The 23,867-nt window shown below is 40.7% G+C and overlaps 1 protein-coding gene across 21 annotated transcripts in view; it reads right to left on the bottom strand.

The window, feature by feature from the left end:
• Window positions 1-23,867, bottom strand: part of ABLIM1 (actin binding LIM protein 1) — a 215,778-nt gene that overhangs the window by 156,755 nt on the left and 35,156 nt on the right. For 8 of the 21 annotated variants that reach the window (XR_014548866.1, XR_014548867.1, XR_014548868.1 and 5 more), the window contains exon 1: window positions 11,071-11,297. The exons of 6 other annotated variants lie outside the window; for them this stretch is intronic. Coding sequence is in view for 6 of the 15 variants with exons in the window: in XM_083616695.1 (XP_083472821.1) it covers window positions 11,071-11,110 (40 nt within the window). In the remaining 9 variants the exon portion in view is untranslated. Of the gene's footprint in view, window positions 1-11,041; window positions 11,298-23,867 lie in introns of those variants that run through there. 7 more of the 21 variants (XM_083616697.1, XM_083616698.1, XM_083616696.1 and 4 more) reach the window with 4 other exon arrangements.

Consider the following 23,867-nt stretch of genomic DNA (forward strand, 5'->3'; position numbering starts at 1 on the left):
TCATATATAGCACATCACCAGCAGACAGGTATTGTTGACGAACTAATCAAATCAGAAGACAGTGTTGGCTATGAAAGAAAGGCTTAGCTGTGCTGCAAGGATCATTTAGAAATCACAGAACAAAGAAAAGGCAATGCAGCATATTGAGAGCTACTCTTCGCCCCTGCATTTGGGAAGGGCTTTATGGCAGCCAGTGATCTAATCTGATGTCATCCTGGCAGCAAGCTGGAGAATCTTGTTTGTATTCTCAGACATATAAAAGGTCGTCAATAGGGCTGTTTTCAAACAGACAGGGATTAAAAGACTTTGCCTGACTGCTCCTTGGCTACGTGAGGAAGGAAGACGCTTTGGAACACAGTGGGAGAATGGCAGCCGAGACCACCCAAAACTTGAGGAAGGAAGGTGTGTGCTGTGACTTTACATACATTGCATTCATTTAAGTTTGTGGCCTGTGAAATGGATAGTGCTGAGGCATACCAATTTTTAGCTCATTTCATAAGCATGTCCTTTTACTAACAGGGTAGCATCCTGTGCTTAACTGGCACTAGCCACATCAGGGGCTTCCCAACTCAACTCCTCCAAAAGTCTGAGCATCATGTGAAAGCAAGGGAAAGAGCCTTACACACTTAGGTTGAACACTTCATCTGCATGCGAGGAGTCCTAGTTTCTTTCTAGGTGAGGTTGGGAAAGACCCTCTCTGAAATCCTGGAAAACTACAGCCAGGTATGGTAGGCAAGCTGGATGGACGAATAATCTGTTCTGGTATAAGGCAGCTTCCACTGTGAGCTTAATGTCTGACTGGCTTCCAAGAATCCTGATTCAGCTGAGAGATGATTGGTATTTTAATACAGTTTAGTCCCAGGGAAGTCCTGTTTAGGCATTCAGAATGCAAATTCAATTAATGTACAAGATGGAAACAGAAAGTTCTGCTGCTTCCCCCAGTGGCTGCTCAGTGAACGCCTGAACAAAACCTTTGCACACACACGTGTGTGTGTGTGTGTGTGTGTGTGTGTGCGTGTGTGTGTGTGTGTAGGCTCTGTTCACACTAGTGGGAAGCTTAACACCAATGGGTGTTCATTCCTAAGAACAGAAATACCTCCATATGTACAGCTGCATGTGCAGAGGCTCTATTCAGACATTCAGTAACCTTGTGTAGGAGAAAGACCCCAGCCTGCCATCCTCGCACATTCACTGAATGTGCAGTGCCTGAACAGGGCATTTTTTCTGAGCACTCTGCTAATACGTTTTTACAAGCTCCTCTCAGTTTCTTGCTAAGTGTCCCAGTCTCTCATGTGCAATGTGCTGGACACTTAAAGCACATATATGAATAACTTGTGCAAAGAAATACTGTGCATTCTCTATTACACAGAGAATAAGTTCAGGTGATTTGGTTTTACAAGAACCAGATTCAGGCTCACACAATCTTTCTAGTGCAGTCACTTTCATATTATTATTATTATTCTATTTCTATCCCAGCCTTCCAAAGGAGCCTGGGGCAGCAGACATCAGAATGCTGATTTATTTATGCTAATATATATGCAAATTTATATATTGTTATTAAAGAGATGTAATGCACCCCACCATAGTGGTAAAATGCCTGTCTGTTATGCTATTCAGGTGCTAAATGATGATGAGCAACTTAGAGATCTGCCTCCTTAAGGCTCTTTAGCTTTAAACCACACTTGGATGAGATAGGAATAGCCTTTTAAGCAGGACCCTATTTCTTGCCTGTGCACATCCTGCCCCGCCCCCTTTCTTTGCTGCAAACCACAGTTTGTCAATACACACAACCAATCAAAAACCTGTAATTTGTCTGCAAGTTAGAACTGCAAGTTACAGTTTGACCATGTAGATTTCAATTATGATTTGCAGAGCACTGAAAAACTTCACAAAACAAGGAGATGGAAACCCAGCGTCAAATAAAAAGCCTTTTTTAAAACCGCTTTTCTGTGGGCTCACAAATATATCGACTGAAGAGGCAATTGATATGGGAGACTCACTTGGGCCATTCCTGGTGACTAAAATATGACTAACCAGCATGTTTTCATGGAAATCTCTGGAGTAGTTTTAATTCCACAGTAGTAGCAAACTGCATCCAATTGAATTTTTTCATTATAGACACTGTACACAATCCATCAGGTGAGATCTCTTGCACAAGACCTAAATGAAAAGGAACACAGCAGTGTTCTTGAGGAACCCCCATTCATTTTGATGCAGCACACACAGGTAAACTTCCCAGTCGACTATCTTTTTTTAAAAAGTGAGAATAACTATGTTTCTTGCATGCTTTTTACTCTGTAATTTAGTTTCTTTAAAACAAAATTGGCTGGACCTTAGAAAGAGAGGAAGAAGAGGGGGGAAAGCACACAGCTATAGTAAGAATCCAGGCCTGATTTATTTTTTTCTTCACTAATCAGTTTGGTCACAGGGACATTTTCAAATCCCCCTGATGGGTGGGGAAGGGAGACTAATCTCCTTTCAGGTGGTGAAGGTTCAATGGAGAAAAGCAAGGGGAAATATCTAATTAAAGTCATTACTTTTATGCTGCTCAGCTCTATTCATCTGGTTGACTTGACATGGCCTTTTCAACTGTATGGAAAAGGAGAGATTAGAATGAAGAATAATAGGGCAGCTCCTTAGTGAGCAGTTTCCATGAACCAGGAGCTCAACAAAGTGGCTAATGAGATGTGGGCTTGAATTTCTGGTTTGTTTCTGTTGTTGTGCATTTAGGAGCTTCCTTATTGACATGAAAACTACTTACTGTTGCTACTAGTGTTGCTATCAAGCAGCAACAAAAAAGGATACTTTTCTCCCTTTAGGAAAATTCAATTAGAGTGGTACCTTGGGTTACATACGCTTCGGGTTACATACACTTCAGGTTACAGACTCCGCTAACCCAGAAATATTGCCTCAGGTTAAGAACTTTGCCCCAGGATGAGAACAGAAATCATGCTGCAGCAGCGCAGCAGCAGCGGGAGGCCCCATTAGCTAAAGTGGTGCTTCAGGTTAAGAACAGTTTCAGGTTAAGAACAGACCTCCAGAACGAACTAAGTTCTTAACCCGAGGTACCACTGTACATGCTTCAGATTGCCAAACTTAAGTCTAATAGTGACAAGCCCGAGGCAATGATCAGCAGGCCCTTCCGTATCCAGAAGGACGTGGGCATCCACTGTATGTGATGTTGGTTGCTCAGCTTCACAAGTTAGGTGCTCTTTGACTTTGAATTGCATTAGTATCCAGAACTGTTTTTCACTGTTTTTCACTGGTGATAATCCTGAGGCCCTTTTCAAAAAAGTTCTGATCTAGAGATGATCATCCAAGACTTTTTAAACCTCAAAGCTAGAGCAATGTATCACTCTATGGTGATAGAGGGTAAGCTTCAGCTAGTGCAAAACTGGTCCTTCCTCTTGATCAGGGTGGGTCACTATTTCCTCCGTTGATTTTGTGATTTTGACCATGCAGTTGTTAATGTTCCCTCCACACCCTGCCAACAACCACCAAGCCCTAGGACTTGTAAAAATAACCAAGTGAAGTTTTCTTCAGCCAAATACAAAAACATAGACCTCTCTTAATTCAGACAGCCTAGCTCTTGTCTCACAGCATCAAGTCTGAAAGCTTGCATTAGCACTGCCTGCTGGGTGTACGTGCACTACCAAACCCACTTGTACAGTGCTCTCAGCATAAGAGATCAATAAAAATCAGCTTTCCATCACAATGCCGGGAAACAAAAGAGCTGAGTCACACTTTGTTAATGTAGCAATCTGATCAGCTTATCTATTATGTCTCTCTCAGATATATAAATATATATTATGGCCAAAAATAAGTCTGTAACAGAGACCTTTTCCCATCCTCCCCACTTCATTCCCACAACAGACTAGACTGAAATATGCATATGAAACAGTTTGGCTATGATAATCAGTACTGATTAAATTATTCACTTTAATCAGTACTGATGATCATAGCTTAACTATTTTCTTTAGTCTTCTAGCCTAATTAATCTCCCATTCACTGGCAGAATACTCAGAACATATTACAGATACAGTATTAGCAGGTCTTACTTGCAAATGTTTACAGGATCAACCATTGCTGCCTCACTTGTGTTGAAAATTAGTGTGTGGATCATAAAGTGATACCACAAAATGAGAAACATACACAGGAGTAAGTGAAATGGCAGGTTTTACTGTACCAACTCAATTCAAAATGAGTTTTCAGAACAAGGGATGGGCAAATCTGTTTCTGTTTCTCTCAGTTTTTCATTTTTACAATCTTAAATTCAGTTCTCCATATTTCCACATCAGCTTGCAATCTTTAGGAAAATTCTCCAGAAAATAATGTTATTTTTTCCATATGCACGCGCGCGCACACACACACACGTACAGATAAGCAACTTTGCTTAATACATTTTTGCAAAGCAATTTCTCCTAATATAATGCATTTTGTATGTTATTTTCATAAATGTATGCATAATACCAATTTTACCTCAGAATGCACATTTTTGTAGATATTATTTGGCTGGAGAACTGCATTGGAATATTTGAAGGCATGTGAATTTGGAGGCTGCTTGTGCTTCAGATCTTGCATTGCTTCGCAAAGTCTGAATTAGGTTGGTTCACCTTCAAATGCAATTAAATTTCTCCTCGGATTCAAAACATAGGCAGTGTTATTGTAGGGCAGGGCAAAAAGAGAAAGACAGTCTGTTCTCTGGGAAAAATCAACTTTCTCCGTGCTGGCAGAGGACCACGGGTAGTTCTAGGTGGTTTTTACAAGTGGAAACGAGGCTGGGCAGATTAACATTTTTCATGTGAGATAAAACTTGCTGGCCTGGAATCCACTTGTGCTTTATTGAACATCCCCCACTCCACAATTTCTGTAGTGCCAACACAGGCTAGATATGCCACTCCAACAACTAGCGTGTCAAATCACTAGACTTGGCTTGAGTTCAAATCTCTCCAAGTCCTGCAAAGGCAATGTAGCAAATCTACCAGCAAAATGAAAATGCAGTGTCTTTTCAGTAAGGCACTCTTCTAGTTACATTTTTAGGTCACAGGAAAGAAATGTGCAAGTAAATGCCAACTCTACTGCAAGGAATCATGGTTCAAAGCACAGATATAAAGCAAGTCAGGAAGAAAAGGCTGCGTTGCTCGATTGGCCATAGGTAAAGCTGCCACCTGTTACAATTAAGCAGAAAAAAGCCCACTTGGGATGTCAGCCCAACAGGCTACAAAAGAAGTAGGATAAAGTATTCTAGGTAGAAGCAGATTTCCTACAACTTGTGGATGAGTCCTCTGACATTCATAATCATAAACTGAATGGTCAAGAATTACACTGAACAACATTTTGCTGTACCAAGATTTGGATTCAGTAAAAACCCATTTGACTACTAGCCTGGACAACCTTCTACTCTGTCCTCATGGATCTTGATTCTATAGTCACAGATAAATATTATTCAGGGCCAGCTTTTAGCAACATTGCAAGCAAGATTTGGTAATTGAAGCAAAGTTCTGTAAATGAAATAGTTTGTCTTTTACGTTTCACTAAACTTTCAGCCTTGTTAAAGCTGTCAGGAGCATTTAGGTTGCTCGTACATTCTCACTAAATTTTTTTAGCAATGGTATTTGGCAACTACTCTTGCAACTTCAGGTCATCCCGTGTTTCTCTCCATCAGGCCACTGGAATCACTGATGAGACTAGCTGTGGACTTCCAAGATTCCTTCAAATATAACCCCCAGAACCATGAGAACTATAAATATTTTTAGTAAAATCTGAACCACTCTTGAAATGTGGAAACTGATATGTGGAACACAGAGAACTTTGTTCATAATTCAGTCTAGATTGGTCTTCTTTGAGTTCAAAATAGAGGTACACCTACACAGAAATCCTGAAGTTAAAACACATGTAGATCTGATTCACACCCCGCTCCCGCAATCTATGTATTCCAATAATTAAGCATACCTGTCCAGACCACAACACCATGTAATTACAGAATGGGAATGCACAATTCTGAGAATGATTTTTAAAAGCAGACGACAACCTGCCCATGGACATTTACCTGTTGAGAGATGATCATAGTAAATGATACTGTGCCCCCCCTCCAAAAAAAATCTATTTTGCCACCTGGTAGTACCCTAATTACCTGTTATATTTTAGTATCTCTTTTTTCTTTTTTTTTTTCTTTTTTTGCCTGCCAGGGAAGAACATCCTGATACTTTCAAGTAATACTTTAGTAGGGAAGAAGTCATTATTTGTGAGGATGCTGAGTTTTAGTGTACCAAGTAATTTTCAGTCTATAGAGCCATAAAAAAGGTGACAACTTGTCACCAGGAGCCAGTTATGTAGTGCATTAGACTTTACAAAGTACAAGAAAAGTTAATCCTTTGTTATCAAAGCTTAATTTGCTTGGAAGTTGTATCCCAGGATAACAGGAAGCTGGATGCACCGCTTTGATTCTGCTGATGTCACCAATATGAAGAGAATGCTGCTTTGTGTGAAGAGAAAGACTAAAATATAACCTTCTGGAGCGGGCAGGACTGTTTCTAAGTGGGAGAGTACATGCTTTGCATGTAGAAAGTCCCACGTCCAATCCCTGGCATCAGAGGAAGCAGATGAAGTAGAAGTCTGAAAGACCTCTACCTGAAACTTCCAGTCAGAATATAAAATAGTGGAAAGATGAAGCAATAGTTTGACCCAGTACAATACGGGCAGCCCAGTCCTACACACTGCTGTGTATCACAGTGTAAAATCCTATTCTCTATCAATGATACAATGGACAAAGAAAAAAGGTTCCTGCTAGTGTTCCTGAAGGCTATACTATCATATCCCGTGCTGTGATAGGGACCAATATCTTGGGTATGCTGCTGCAATGACTACTCTCTTCCCTTACTGTTATGCCTCTTTTGTCCTTGACCACCCTACTCTTTAACTATGGTTAATTGAAATAAACCAATTTCAAAAAAAAAATCCAACAAACCACAGTTAACAATAATCACAGTTCAGGATTCTGGATTCAGACAACACAAGCAGCTGTGCTTAATCTGAAACAAGACCAAAAGTTTCCAAATTCCATCTTTGTAGTTGCACTGGAAGAGGGGAAGTACATGAGCCCAAGGCCCATTCCTGCAGTATGAAGCCCTAGTTTTATCTGAATGAGACCTATGTGATCATACACAGGAGACAGATACGCATCAATAAACCCTTTAATTCACCATTATAATTCTGGGGGACACACCTGTTCAGGCTGTGGAATTTCAAGTTCTTCAAATTCAGTAGGATATTTGTCCAAGAATGACACAAGTCCACAATTAACACGAAAGTTGCTTTTAAGTTATATTCCAAATATGCAAGAAGAAAAGCTAATTGGGGAGCTTCTTGTAGCTTCTTGCACTACAAACATAAGCATAAACTAACCCAGGAATTATCAGCTAAAATTCTAATGCTCTTAGCAGATGCTGGGTATATTTTTGTTCTGGAACTAGCTTGGCAACATCCACTTATTTCTCTTTAACTACAAACAAGCCGCAAGCCAATCTTTACTGCTTTTTGCTGTCCTTTTTGTGCTGCTGCCAAATACTTGCATTACCCCCCCTACCTCCCTTAAGTCATCCAACTGACACACAAAATAATTTGAGGGTTGTTGTTTTTCTTCCACTGAAATCATCAAAAGCAAACACTTCACACTGACACTTCACACTCAAAAAGAAAGGTTTTGCATATGCTTTCACTGCCTCAAGTGTCTGGAAATGAAATTGTCAAACTGTCTTGTTACTGAAGAAAAACAATACATGAAAGGGAATACATCTGTTTCTCGATCCCCAACTCAGTGAACTGAAAGAAGAAAATAATTGCATTATATACATGCCCTTTTTCTGTCATTAGAGACACTGCACAGAGAAGGAATCGTACTACTTTCCCTGCATATGCAGATGTAAATCTACTGCACAATAATCCACGTTATATGGCAGGCTCTCTTTTTAATTTAGCATATGGTCAATCCAATTCCTGGCTGCTAGGCAGAGTGTTAAATCACCTGCTTGCTATTGGTGCCCAGAAGCTGATTTGGGAGCTGGTGGTTAGCTGGTATATTTTAGCAGAGCAGCGTCAGAACACATGTCTTTGCATGCTTTAGGTCTAAAAGCACACCCTATATTACTTCATCTGCAAAACAATTACCTTGTTAAACTACTGGAAAATGCCACGCCTTCAAACTGTTCAAAAAGACAAGAGACCATTCACACCAGAACCATTTATACTGCAGCTCCACATTCATTCATTCATTCATTCATTTGAAAGTACCAATATTATCAGTGAACAATCAAACTGGTAGCATTGTACCTACGTGTTTCCAAGTGAAAAATGTGGAATAAACTGTTATTTTTGCCTACACTTTAATTACGTCCCACCCGTTGTATTCCTCCCAGTGCAATAAGTATTATTTTTTAAAGACCTGAACTCAAAAACTTAAATCCATCACTATCCAGTGTGTCATCTTAATAAATACATCACATTATGAAACTTTCCCTTTTTTGTGGGAAGAAACAATTGTTTCTCAGAGCTTCATATTTCAAGACAAGTTGGAGCAAAGCAGGTTTCAGCTGAAAGAAAAGCAGTTTATCCAAGGGAGTTGTGGGATCTCCTCAGGAAATATACAAAGCTGTCTTATACAAATCCAGCTGCCTGTCTAACCCACCGTTGCCTTTTCTGACGATGCAGGCTTCCAGGGTCTGAAGCAGAGGTCTTTTCCTAACACTCACTACCTGATCCTTTTACTAAAGTGACCAGGGATTGAACCTGGGGTCTTCTGCATGCAATACATGTGCTCAACGACCAATCTATAGTTCATCCTTCCCTAGTAATATTTCAATAAGAAGTCGTAGGAAACTGCTTACGTCCAAGGAATGTTGTTGTTGCATGAATTGGTCCAGATGGCCAATATATAGTATATATAGCCAGGCCAAGTTGAGTTTTCCCATTAAGCCAGCCTTCACCAACCTGGTGCCCTCCAGCTGTTTTAGACTACAGTTCCCATCATCCCCTGCCACTGACAGCTGAAGTCCAAAACAGCTGGAAAGCACCAGGTTGGCAAAGGATGTAATAAGCTTTCAAGTCAGAAATATCAATACATAGTAATTCCTCTGAAAACATAAAATGATTCTAGATTCCTCCTGAGATAATCTCACAGGAACACTACACTTTTGTAGTACAGTTCCCTGGTATGAGAAATCATCATCATAGCTACAAAAACTAAGCAAATGACAGGCGTGACCTGACACTTGACTTTCGTACCCATATTTTAAGCAAACTCTAGGTGCAATGCAAAAGAAAACTCTTGAATGCTGAAAGCAACCAGATTCTGGACTCCATAACTATAGTTATCAGGCATTTTTGGAACTTCATTGTAACAACCTGCCTGCTCTGCCACACTGAGAATAGAACCCTGTGCCCTGCTACCTAGGACTAAGTGTCATTGAGCTGTATTAGATTTATTTCTGAGCAGACATAGGATTGCACTGCAACTCATACATCTGGATTAGAAAGCATCACAAGAGGAAAACAGGAGTGAGAAGAGTACAGCATAACAAATTTGCCTCTAGATCAGTGGTTTTCAACTAGTGTCGTGGTACCCTGGGGTGCCTTGAATGATGGTCAGGGCAACACTGGCCTCTGTCCCTCTTTCCTTCCCTCCCTCCTCTGATGCCTTCTCACATCTCTGCCTCCCAAAGGCTTGCACAGCTGTTTATTGCAGCAGCCCTGGCTATAAGCTCTGCAAGCAAGGTCTTCCACTACAATAGTGGGGCTTTGCACCCCCCCTCCCTGTTTGCCCCACTCCCAAAATAGCTATGGAAGCCCCCAGAACAGCACCCAGGGGGAGGAGAGAGGAGATTCTTCCATCTGGCAAACTGAAATGCTTGTGCTGATGTAACAATCTCCTTAGCACTACAATGAATTCTTCCCAAGTGATCAACCACCACACTGGTTTGGCTAGTTCTGTTTGAAGAATGAACTTTCCATTCAAATGATATTATGTGTGCCGTTCAGACCTTGGCAAAGATACCTAGAAATCAGCAAATACACTTTACAAACTCTGGCACTTGTAATGGGAATGTGGTAGGTACTTCTCTAATAAGCAGAGACATGCATACATTCTGCACTATGCCTGAACAAATAAAGCTTACAATATCTGAGCCAAAAGGGAAACGTGATCACGTTAGGCACACCTGTTCATCAACTTGAAACCTGCCCAGCTACCATCATACAATCTTACAAATCTGAAGAGGGGATGGTGGTGGTATGAAGAAATTATGCACAAATTATTCATGTGGTGAACCCTTGCCGTAGCCATTCCATCTCTGATCTATCCATGCTTCTCCTAAATGGAAACTCTTACAATATCTTTAAAAAGCATGCCTCAGAACTAGAGTTTCTAACATGGCTTAATTTGCAGAATAATTGGCTGAATAAATAAAAACAGTTTGCTGGTGAAAATGCAGGCTGCAACTCACTGCTGGTTAACACCAAGGGTAAAGAATGTTTTCACTTGGTATAAGATTTGATGAAGGGATTACTGTATTTCAGTCCATTTTCAAAGACAGTCAGTAAACCTTGCTCCATATATAAATTGAGCTCTAAATATAATCCAATTTTAACTACTGCATATGTTGAAAACTTGCCTGTCCTTTCAACAGCAGCAGTCAGTTCAAACCTAATAATGTTCAAGCTACGGTACTTGATCAATCATCCCAAGACATGCAGATCAGACATGTCTATTGCAGAGGACGAGGGGGGTTACTTAACAGTTGCTATACCTATAAAAAGTGCTTTCCTTTCTGCTAAGTTCGTAATGCAAACCAGATCTACCATTTCAAAACAAGAACAGTATGTACTTGCACAGAGAAACAGAGTACTCCTGTTAAGAATGTAACAACCCATATGAGACACACGCCTAGTTTAGTCCAACAAAACTTCCCTAATTTGTTTCCTGTTTGAATAAATCAAGAATAACATCCTGTACGCTGTTTAAACTATACCGTATTGTGAGACAATTTACATAGCAGGGCAGGCTCAATCGGGACGGACCTTGACCATTTTCAGAGCTCTGATGTATTTGTAACTCCATTTGTATTCTCCAGATGAAACGTCTCCGCAGCTCAGAAAAGCTATAGTTTCCTCAAGAACAGAACGGAACAGCTAGTCCTTTGGAGTGGCTGCTCTTCCTCTGGCTCTTTCCCTTTCCCTTGGCGAGCTGCTCAGCTCTGGGGAGGTGTGGCCATGTCAGGCAGGGTGTGCCGCTGCTGCTCCCAAGTAACGTTAAAAGCACAGCCAAGATTCGATGCCCTTTACAAATCTTAGTCATCCTGATCACTGATGCAGAGAACACCTTTGGAATGAATTAACATTTTTATGAGTTAACATTTTGCTATTTGCACACAGAACGCTAACAGCTAAAGGAAGGAGGGGCAAATTGCATTAGGAGAATGACAACCGACAAACCTCCATTCACCAGCCTGAGGAAATAGCACAAAATTGTTGATATTGATCAAGAGGTTTCCTGACTTGGGTAAGGGGAAATTTCAAGCTGGATATTAACTCCTGGAGCAAAGTCTGTTGCCTACAGGACTCATTAGGTCCGCTGTTCCCTCCAGTTTTCTGTGTGTGTTGGGTATGTACCTGAATGCACCATGAACACTGGGTCCAATCCGCATTTCATCACCAGTCCCCACTCATTGATGACTTTATTTTAACCATTCCTACTAACTTTCACAGGAAGAAAGGCACATATTATTTTTATTCACTTAACCACTGCACTTATCAAACCTAAGCTTGAACTCACAGAAGGACAACTCCAGTTGACACTGACACTGACACTGACACTGACACACACACACACACACACACACACACACACACACACACACACACTATAGGGCTCAGCATCTCCTAACTCAGCATCTCATTTCTTTTTTAAGCTTTCCACTAGACAGCTGTTCAACATAACGTAGTCAATAACTGGGGTTGTAGTGTGTGGGGAACCTTTCTCTGCAATGAGCTTGACACCATGAGTTGGTTACCATTGGGTGGCCTGACTCCATCTTCAAACTTTTGCACTGTAGCAGAAGGGTAAAAATCTGAATACATAGCAGAACAGCCAGTTTATGATAGACCAAAGGGACATGGAGAACAAGCTGAAGGGTTCTATGTGAACACCTGTTTACATGCTTTTGTAGTAGCTTGATGTTAAAGAGAAGGGGTGAGGAAACTGTGGCCCTATAGATATAGGGCCACAGTTTCCTTACCCCTTCTCTTTAACATCAAGCTACTACAAAACACCTGTTAATGGATTACAGCTGCCTCATCCTTGACCATTGGCTGTGCTGGCTGGTGCTGATGGAAATTATAGTCATATAACATACGAAGGACCAAAGGTTCCCCTGAGATAGAGCATGCTGGTACCACTTCAAACAAGCTTAGCTTGTATCGGTGTGGCATAGGGGGGCATAGGGGACTTTGTCTGGGGCTCTTTCACTAAAATCAAATAGGGAAAATGGGTCAAGTGGTGCTCTTGAAACAGTCAATAGCTTCCAGCTTTTAAAGTGGTGTGTAAATCAAAGCAAGAGAGAGGATACACAGTTGACAATGAGCTCACCTCTGTCACCTTGGCATGAAGGTTTATTGCCCATCCCCAAAATAATGAACTGAAGCCCTGGGAATTAAGAGCAGGGCTTAAACAAAGCAAGACTGGGCAACTTTTGGGAGGTGTCCGTTGTCACCAGGGCCCCTGGATTTGTTTCATGCAAGTATTGTGGGCACTTAGTCAGGCAGTGCTACGACTTTTATTATACTAGCCTCCAGCATGGTCCACCCAGGGTGTTGAATGCTCTTTTCCCTCAGCTCCTCTATTGCTTCCAGGTAACTGGCAATACCTGTCCTACCAGTTGCCTAAAGCAACCTCCTCTTATAACTACAAGGGTGGCCTATATTTCCTCCTTATGTTCACAGCAATTTTGTGAAGCAGGTCAGGCTGACAGGCAGTGACTGTTCCAAGGCCAGTCACTGCACCTAAAAAAGGATATTATAGAGTTGGAAAGGGTTCAGAAAAGTGCAACTAAACTAAAGGTGGTAAGACGTAAAGGAAAATGAGCAGCCAAGACCCTTAATATTCACACAGACCACCCTCCACTGTATTTTTACACAAAGAAGATTCCAATTAAGCATCAGGAATAACTTTCTGATGGCAAGAGCTGTTCAACAGTGGAACAGATTCCCTCGGAAGGTGGACTTTCCTTAAGCAGAGGTTGGATGGCCATCTGTCATGGATGCTTTAGTTGAGATTCCTGAATTGCAGGGTCCCTTCCAACTCTACAATTCCCTGATTCCATTATAACATCTGAAGGCAGCCCTGTTCAGGGAAGTTTTTAATGTTTGATGTTTTGTCACATCATCATCATCATTATTATTATTAATATTCTGTTGGGAGCCACCCAGAGTGGCTGGGGAAACCCAGCCAGATTGGCAGGGTATAAATAGATAATATATTATATTATTATTATTATTATTATTATTATTATTATTATTATTATTATTATTATTATTATTGCTGCTGCTGCTGCTGCTGCTGCTGCTGCATGTTCCTCAGGCTGTTTAAAAGAATAATAATGAAATGTACTGATCCTGCTGGGATTTTTCTCTCTGAAGTCAGGGTTCCAGAAAAGTATAACAGTTCCAGAAACTTAAGACAAATAAATCAGTCTCCCATGATTAAAAAACACACCAAACCCTTCTGTTAACAAGAATAAGAGAGCCAAGAATGGTGGGTAGGTTGTATAATTTGTTTAAGCTTCCAATACTGACCACAAGGCCATTTGTAATCTTCTTTGCTGCTTTTCCATAGTTATGCGCAGCTGGCGAGCCAGCCGATGCCAACTGCTTTTCTTTAACTGGGCACCAAGAAAGGGGTCACAAGCAGATAACACTGAGATATAACACTTGGATGCATGTATTGTGTGACACAGGGTTTTCTGCCATGAAATCCAACACTGCTTAAAGTCCTTTCATAAGCTAACTCATCCGTATTTCACTTCTATTAGTATCTTCTTGATTAAACAGTAAGTTCTTGGTTTTGGAAAGGGAGGTGTTTTTCTTCAAGGAACATGTAAGGAGTTTTATTTCAGGTATACAAGTGTGACTGCAATACCTTGATTGAAAATTAACGCACATCAGAACTCAAGGCTATGTTTGATTCATGAGCTCTTGCAGGTCATCTGTAGAAGGCCATACATGGAACAGGCTTAACTCTTTGATGAAGCAAGGTATGGCATGGCTGTGATGCAAGCAAACACTACTCCAGACACACTGTAGACCCCAACCACCACAGTGATGTAACTAACTAGATCCAAAGAGGGTGGTGACAAGTCAACATGAGACGGAAGGGGAGTGCAAGAAAGCAGCTGTAAATAGGGACAGACTTGGCCCCCATTCTTAGAGCAGGGGGACAGAACACTTAAAGTTAGTATAAGGCACATAGTAGGATAAAAGTAAAGACAAATAGAACTACTTGCATTCTAATGGAGGCATAGGCAAACACAGCCTTCCAGATGTTTTGGGACTACAATTCCCATCATCCCTGACCACTGGTCCTGTTAGCTAGGGATCATGGGAGCTGTAGGCCAAAAACATCTGAAGGGCCAAGTTTGCCTATGCCTGTTCTAATGGAACTATGCATATAGGTGCTGTAGAACCAGCACAGAAGGAGAAAAGCAATATATAAGAAATGCAAGCACATATTATGCAAACAAAATGGACAGATTTTCTATTTCAGATAAGCCCCATAATAAATGAATCATGAGAAATGTCCCTAATAAATATTTCCAAGGTAAGAGATATATTTTTCAAATCATGATAATCTACCATAATGAAATGCGACCAAGCAGTAATATGTTGTTGTTTAGTCGTTTAGTCGTGTCCGACTCTTCGTGACCCCATGGACCAGAGCACGCCAGGCACTTCTGTCTTCCACTGCCTCCCGCAGTTTGTTCAGACTCATGTTTGTAGCTTCGAAGACACTATCCAACCATCTCGTCCTCTGTCGTCCCCTTCTCCTTGTGCCCTCCATCTTTCCCAGCATCAGGGTCTTTTCCAGGGAGTCTTCTCTTCTCATGAGGTGGCCAAAGTATTGGAGCCTCAGCTTCAGGATCTGTGCTTCCAGTGAGCACTCAGGGCTGATTTCCTTCAGAATGGAGAGGTTTGATCTTCTTGCAGTCCATGGGACTCTCAAGAGTCTCCTCCAGCACCATAATTCAAAAGCATCAATTCTTCGGCGATCAGCCTTCTTTATGGTCCAGCTCTCACTTCCATAAATCACTACTGGGAAAACCATAGCTTTAACTATACGGACCTTTGTTGGCAAGGTGATGTCTCTACTTTTGAAGATGCTGTCTAGGTTGGTCATTGCTTTCCTCCCAAGAAGCAGGCGTCTCTTAATTTCGTGGCTGCTGTCACCATCTGCAGTGATCATGGAGCCCAAGAAAGTAAAATCTCTCACTGCCTCCATTTCTTCCCCTTCTATTTGCCAGGAGGTGATGGGACCAGTGGCCATGATCTTCGTTTTTTTGATGTTGAGCTTCAGACCATATTTTGCGCTCTCCTCTTTCACCCTCAATAAAAGGTTCTTTAATTCCTCCTCACTTTCTGCCATCAAGGTTGTGTCATCTGCATATCTGAGGTTGTTGATATTTCTTCCAGCAATCTTAATTCCGGCTAGGGATTCATCCAGCCCAGCCTTTCGCATGATGAATTCTGCATATAAGTTAAATAACCAGGGAGACAATATACAGCCTTGTCGTACTCCTTTCCCAATTTTGAACCAATCAGTTGTTCCATATCCAGTTCTAACTGTAGCTTCTTGTCCCACATAGAGATTTCTCAGGAGACAGATGAGGTGATCAGGCACTCCCATTTCTTTAAGAACTTGCCATAGTTTGCTGTGGTCAACACAGTCAAAGGCTTTTGCATAGTCAATGAAGCAGAAGTAGATGTCTTTCTGGAACTCTCTAGCTTTCTCCATAATCCAGCGCATGTTTGCAATTTGGTCTCTGGTTCCTCTGCCTCTTCTAAATCCAGCTTGTACTTCTGGGAGTTCTCGGTCCAAAGCAGTAATATATACATGCTTATTTCCACAGTGAAATATGAAACTCCAAGAAATAACTAAACCAGAAGCTCTATCTTGTTTCATTTATGTTTGCCCATCATTGACCCAGTACTAATTGTTTCATATTTCTTATGCATACTCACTTCCTCGAAGGACTACTGTTTAGATGGTGCGTTTTTAAAAAATAAAGTGGCAGAACATGATTATAAAAACTGCTATTGCATATATTTTTAAAAGGAATAGATCCTCAGATGCCTCCATGCAGGGTGGGTGGAGGAGGAGGGAGAGGGAGAAGGAGAGTACTCACTAGTACAGAGTGCCAGCGCCTCATATTTTAAAACAAAAAAAGCACTGCCTCAATAAGAACAGCATAGCTGCCAGATATGCAGGGGCAGAGGAAGGGGATGTGGTGGGGGAGGCTCATCCCGGGTGTCATTCCCGAGGGGGTGACAAAATGGCACACTGCGGGGGGCAGCACTTACCGCGAAGCCTGGCCTGCAGTGTGCCCAAGCCACGCATCTCTCGGGGCCCTGCGCTGCCCAAAATGGCAGCGTGGGGCTTGGGTCCGCCAGGCGGACTCCGTGGGTGGATTGCCACGGCGCCCCTGTGGGCGGATCGGCCTGCCCCTGCCACTCTGCATGCTGGAGCAGCTAGCTAAGTCCCTGCAGAGCTGTGCAGAGTTGGTCAGGGTCAAACACACAACATATCCAAACCAGGAAAATCTGCTATTCATTATTTTTAATAATAATAATTTATTATTTATACCTCACCCATCTGGATGGGTTTCCCCAGCCACTCTAGGTGGCTTCCAACAGAATATTAAAATACAATAGTCTATTAAACATTAAAAGCTTCCCTAAAATGTTCCATACATGAATATATATTGATTCATAGAATTAATCATAGAATTGTAGAGTTGGAAGAGTCATCTGGTCCAACCTCCTGCAATGCAAGAATTTTCTGCCCAACATGCAGCTCAAACCCACAACTCTAAATTTAAGAGTCTCATGCTCTACCAACTGAACTATCCCAGGAATGATCATCTTATTTATTTTCAAGGGGGTTAACAGTCAGAATCAGGAACATGACATGTCTATAAAGTTTAAAAGAAGTTTTCCAGACTAATATGGGGGGCTATCAAGTCAAGGTTAATGGGATGCTGCTAACTTTGGTAGGAAGTAACCAGATGGGGAGTGATGGATAACAGAGGACAAGACAGGAAAGATATGAAAGCAAATCATATGAACGTGATGTGGTGCAGACATCCTCTCTCAGCAAGGTTTTAGAATCAGTACATAATGTAAAGATTGGCTCAAACAGGCAGAAACTCAGTTGTTGGCGTCCGTCTGTAGTTTTGCACAACATAGCTCAGTGTCCTACAAATTCTAACTGTGAAATAAAAACACTAGCTTACCACCCAGGCTGTTGTGAAGATGAATGAGATAAGATCTGTAAAACATTTGGCACAGTAAGGAGTCACAAGGAATAATGAACAAGTGCAGAAAAACCTGCTTCTGCAACTACTGTTGCCTAATAATTTTGCAACAAATGTTGCTTGCTAGTTATGTGCATTTCTAAGCAGCTGCATCACCGTCAGTGGAATGAGCTGACCTGTAATAAAGAAAGAATGACTATGCTTTGAGGATCCACATTGTAAAATATTTTTTCTTAAACTCATTTAGAAATATTCTAATGATGAACCAAAATTACTTCTATGCTGCAAGGCCATCTTATCCATCCTTGCCTTTGGCTGAACCCTGTTGTGTTGTTTTCATTAAAATGTTATAATAGCTGAAAGCATTATAATTCATGAATTGGTAGCAAGACACATTCCATTTTTTATTGTTTGAATTAAATAAAACACACAGAATGGTGAGCAAACTAGCAAGAGTCAAGCTTTGCTCTTGGGACCTCTACCAGTCAGCCTGCCTCTTCTTTTTCCTGCTTAACGTCTATTCTCTTGACCATGGGTAGGCAAACTAAGGCCCGGGGGCCGGATCCAGCCCAATCACCTTCTAAATCCGGCCCATGGACGGTCCAGGAATCAGTGTGTTTTTACATGAGTAGAATGTGTACTTTTATTTAAAATGCATCTCTGGGTTATTTGTGGGGCATAGGAATTCATTCATATTTTTTTCCAAAATATAGTCCGGGCCCCCCACAAGGTCTGAGGGACAGTGGACTGCTGAGAAAGTTTGCTGACCCCTGCTCTTGACCAATCAGATTCCCTATTTGCTTTTCCATCCACCTGTTTGCCTACTGCTCAGGCTAGTCCCTCTCCAGATACATTTATTGCTTCACATGCTTGCTTCAAAGGACACTTATTCCACACTGGTACTCCTGTAGGCTGGCTCTGGTGGTCCATTTACGGTACTTCCATTCCTATCCTACTAAGGATTGTATCTGAGCTTCTGCATACAGTTACTGCCTCCATCAAAAAGTACAGTGTTGGCTATTATCAAGTGTTTGCAATTTAAGGGACAAGATGAGTGCAAAATTTTGGTTATGAATCAACATCAACCTATGTTAAATTTGTATGCTCTTTTTATAAATATTGTAGCATAGCTATGTCCTGCTCACTTAAGTATTTGCTAGTTTTTAAAGCTGGAGTCAGCTTATTCTGAGCTGTCTTCATGCCCTTCAAAGTTTCTTCAGGTAAGGAGAAATCACAGTATGATGCTCTCCATGGTCATATTGATTACACACTCCTGAAAGCTCTTTTAGAATTAGAAAAGCTATGTTATTTCCTTTTGATTGAACAATCATGGCTTATCATGGATTTGTAAATAAGCCAAGTAAACAAGTAAATAAACAAATGGCCATGGCAGATATCAAAGCTTAATGACACATAATTCATTTCCAAAAAGGACATAATGTCCCATTCAATGCAGCTGATGGCTTATCCTTCCAATGGTATCCATCAGACCAACTGATCCTTATATGGGTCTGCAAAACAATTTATACATTATCAGTGAAGTGACCACACAGCATGCTTCCTCCCCGCAATGCAACATTTGTTCCTTCATCAGCTATGCCAACTCCACAAGCCTATAATTTGCTGGGCCACCAATCAAGTGCTCAGAACGAACCATGTTGATCTTATGCAAGAGGGGTTGTCACAGAGCATGGTATTATGCCAGCACTAGAGGGACATTTTTCCAACGTTGCTGGGAGATCACTAGCCCATGATGGTATGCCAAAATACCTAATACATTGGAAGCTCCAGTTATACACCCAGATTATACTCTCCAAAGTACTTTGAAGGCAAATGATTCTAAAAGGTCAGATGGATTACTTGAGATACAATTTGATCAAGCATCTCAAAAGCATGGAGATGCTAAAAAAAGGTTTTTCACGATAGCACCTGTGTTTTACGCCCACACTAGATATTATTTCATCTCAAAGCCATTAGCTTTGCTCCAAACATTTCACCAAGCCACAGACCATATGAAACTGTATGCCAGAGACTTTCCCCAATGAGTCTTTCAATGTAAAATTATTTCTTGTTTAGAATAATGCTGAAGTCATGTTTCGGTCCACCACCTTGATTCAAAATGACCCTGATGCTTATGCTCTTCCAACTGAGTTATCCCAGAGCCATCAACCTGGTGATCCACTGAAAAAATAAATAAATCTAACAGCACATTTGTAAACTTCCTTACTTTGGAGTAAGCCCTAACAAACACAATGGAACTTAGTTCCAAGTAAGCATGCATGGAACTGCATTGTCATTAATCATTACACTGGTTACTAAATTCAGTGAGACTACTAGGGGGCAAGATGAAAGAGCACAGGGCTGCTATACTTTTTCTAGTTGTGCAGAAGAGGGAATTTCAGCAGCAAGTTTCAACACTTGCTGAATTTTGCTCTTCTACACACCTATTAAAAATTACTATGCACCTGACTGCTTAGTAATGACATTAGTTTAATGTGTTATGAAAGCATACTCGTACCCGAACAGCCTACAGAATTTTACTCAGAAGTGGGTATACTCATGAATAATTATGCTTACAAGTATAGTCTTAAAACATTAGTTTTCAGCTTTTACTATCCTATCTCCGCTTCCAATCTTAAAAATGGAAGCTCTTAGTTGTTTTATCAAATGTACGTCATGTAATAAATAATATTATTTTATTTTTAAAAATAGAAATGTTTCATTGATGCACCTGAGCTTAATCTTATCGTGAGAAGAAAGGAAAATGAATCACAGCTTGGCTCTATTTCAGGAATACCTTAGGAAAGTGAAAGCCATTACTTTGCTTTCTGTTGCTAATAATAAATCAACACTGTTGTAATAGCTTCAACACATGATGAGCCTCTTGATCAGGAAGGGAACATTTTTCATTTTCCCAGAAATGAGACTGTGGCTTGAAGGACAGTACAAATAGTTTCAAAGTTGTCTGGAGATGGTTCCAAAATTATATTCACACCATAGTTACAGAGACTGCTGTGTGTGATCCAGACTATTTAGAATGTCCCTGTCATTCTAAGAACACCTCCGGGTAGCTTTTTAATCCAGAAAAAAACAGGCTAGCTATATTTTACACTAGAACAAATTCAGTATAGATGCCACCTTTTATTTACATCCAGGCAGGTAGGAACCCCAAAACTCTCAGGAGGACCACTGTTATAGGCCTATACATCCCTCCTTGGTTTTTTTTTATTTATTTATGTTTGTTATCCCAGGTGGTCCTCCTTCAGCACCATTACTTTCTGTCTATATTATATCATGAGTAGTGTGTTTTCAAGTGTCTATAAATGCTTTTGGAGTTAGGCAATGACCTCAAATGGCCAAGACAAAACAAAGCAAAAACAACTAAATTAACATTCATTAAGAAAAACAAAACATTGGCACACACTACATAATGTTTAAAAAGTATGTTTCTCTTAAAGAAATACAGTACAGTATACTGCTCGATCTAGCATGATGTCACAATTGCATATAGGACAAAATCTAAAATAGTGTTTGATCAAAATCTTCCTGTAGCACTTATCTCATACAAATCTATTAGAAACAAAGGGAAGGGTGGCAATGCAAATATTAATATCATTGGAAGACCGGCAGGTAGGGTGGCCAGGTGAGAAGATATAAAACTCTTGCATCTTTAATATTATGCAACCTACATCTACTGAAATTCCCTCTGCTACTTAAGTTGCAGTGGCTAGGTCTTCTTTCTCACTTATCCACCCTATAGATAGAATCAAAGAACTGGATTGCTACACATTAGCTACAAGTGTTTCAATATGTGAATAAAGCCAAACATTACACTAGAAGTACTGTAGTGTACTGTATATATCCATAGGTATTAAAGCACTTTCATCCCAGAAATGTAATTTTCATGACATTCAATGCAAACTTGTGTGACTCTATTTGGAAATGTATCCACCATGTACAATGAGTTTACTACTGTCTGGTCTGAGTACAAGTTGGTATAGTTTGATCCCAGGAGATTCTGAAGAATCTCTACTAGCTCACTCTGCATCCTTGTCTTGGATCTGCTAGCCAAGCTGCAATGGAGTCCTAAAGCATGCCATTCAGCAGGCAGTGGCAGCTGAAGATTCACTGGGCTAATCTATTGTGGGTTTAATCCTAGTAATAAAGTTGGGGCACTTAGATTCTCAGTTAAATTGGTCTTCCTAAGGGGTGCCGGGGTAGAAAGAGGGGTAAGACCTTTCTGACAAAAGTACAAATAAGGAAAATAGATAGATTTATATATAGATATATATAGACATATATGTACAGCATGTATTTTAAAGAATGTTAAAAGATGTAACTGAATGTAACATTGCAAAATAAAATGAAAAAAATAAACAAAAATAAAAATAAAAAAGAAAGAGGGGTAAGACCTCTCTTAAGGACTCCAAGGTATGTCACACCCTTGTCATAGCATGTTTCCAATTCTCCATCTGTTCATTTTTCTTTTTATGCTTTCATAAAAATTATTTAAAAGATACTTTAAAAAAAAAGCTTTGGTAACTGTTCTAATGTGCAGAGTCATTAATTAGAACAACAACAAGAAAAGTGAATGCTGGAACCAAGTGGCATGCTTTGGCACCAGATTCTGCGTTCCAGGCGCCAAGCCAAAAGAGTGAGAGCTCAACTGGGAGCAGATATATTTGTTCCTGGGGGAGGGGGCTGGCACTTGTACCATCAAACAGCTGATCCATGGAATAATTCTGGCATCTTTATTGGAACAAGCTTTTAAAGACCAGCTTGCCCAGCTGCAGGGGTAAAGTGCCACATACCAGAGGCAGCCATCATTGAGGGTGGAGAAACAATCCTACAGAAGGAATTAGTAAACTGAGAAGGGCATGAAGAAGTCAGTTTTATCAACAAACAGCAATCAATGGCACGCTCTTCATTACCATCCCAGGCCATTTTTTTTCTACGAACAGCACAGGAGCCTTTCAGCAATAGTGTTGTGCAGCTATAAGGTAGGGGTGTGTGGCATGCACACAAATAAATTCCATGAAAACATCATCACATTAATTTCAACAGAAGAGTACACAAATGTGGCCTCCAGGTTCACATTTATGGCTAGTGATTGTCACAGGCACCATCCTAGTTCAGGTACTTCCCTGCTTCTTCAGGGCCCAAAACTTGTCCTCATTCATATCCTATTAAGAGCACCTAAGTAGGCCTCCAGTTTCAAAGGGCTTAAGCTCCCAAAACTCTAAAGGCCTAGTTTGTACATCACTGTGAACCCAAAGTTTATATTTCATCTGACCACCCAATATATAGAATTGGAGCTTTAATCCTCTGCAGATTCTTTCTTCAGTGCACCAAGTTAAGCCAAGAACAAACCCTAGCTTACCATCATGGTTAGTTATAAGAGGAACAAACCAATAGCTCTGGTTTGCATGTAACGGCATGGTTTGTTTCTTCCCAGTAGCACTGAAGAAGGAAGTGGAGAAGGAAAGAACTATAGTCTTTTGAGCAGCACTCTGCTTGTTCACATTAAACCAAAATTTAATTACAAACTGCACTTTAAAGTGATGTACAAATCAGACCATTATTTGGATATTTTTATCTAGATACCTGCATTTTTTCTTCCCTATACCTTACACACACCCATATTTGATCTGGACCTTAATAGTTCCTTTTAACAGAAAGAAATTCAATGGGAACAAAATATATGGACATACATTTTTCTGACCACACAGATCCAAAATATTTCTCTGCTTGTGCCCCAGATGGATTGACATTCTGGGTAATCAGGGCAACTGAGAAATTTAGTAGATGGAGGCAGAGTTGAGTGGATTCATTTTCTCCAGCCCTTCAGTGGAACTTAATGCCTTAGTTAAATTACCTTAATGATAAGCCAGAAGTTATTATTTTTCAAAAGAAGCTGGAAAAGTCAGGAAAAGTATTTCTGGAACATGGGAGAAACTTTAAATTCCTCATTCTGGAAATCCATCCTTTTGCCATCGGCATGAAGAGACCCCCTGTGATACTGTAATGTGGTGCGGCTTAGCATTGGAAAGGAAGCTTTGAAAAATCGGAGCAGTGGAATGGGGTTTCCTCACTCATAAGGTATATTTTCTAGACATGATAGATGAGTTTAGTCACCACAGGCACAAAACCCCACAAGCAATAGCAACCTAATTTAATCTGACATCCCAGAGTTCTGGCATTATACCAAATCTTCCAGTGTTTTCATTCCCCTGCAGCTTGTCCAGAAGGTTGTAGTGCTCAAGCGGGGGGTGGGGAGATTCATACAAGGGCCAT

This window comes from Podarcis filfolensis, assembly GCF_964270895.1.
Source record: "Podarcis filfolensis genome assembly, chromosome: 5".
Taxonomy (NCBI): domain Eukaryota; kingdom Metazoa; phylum Chordata; class Lepidosauria; order Squamata; family Lacertidae; genus Podarcis; species Podarcis filfolensis.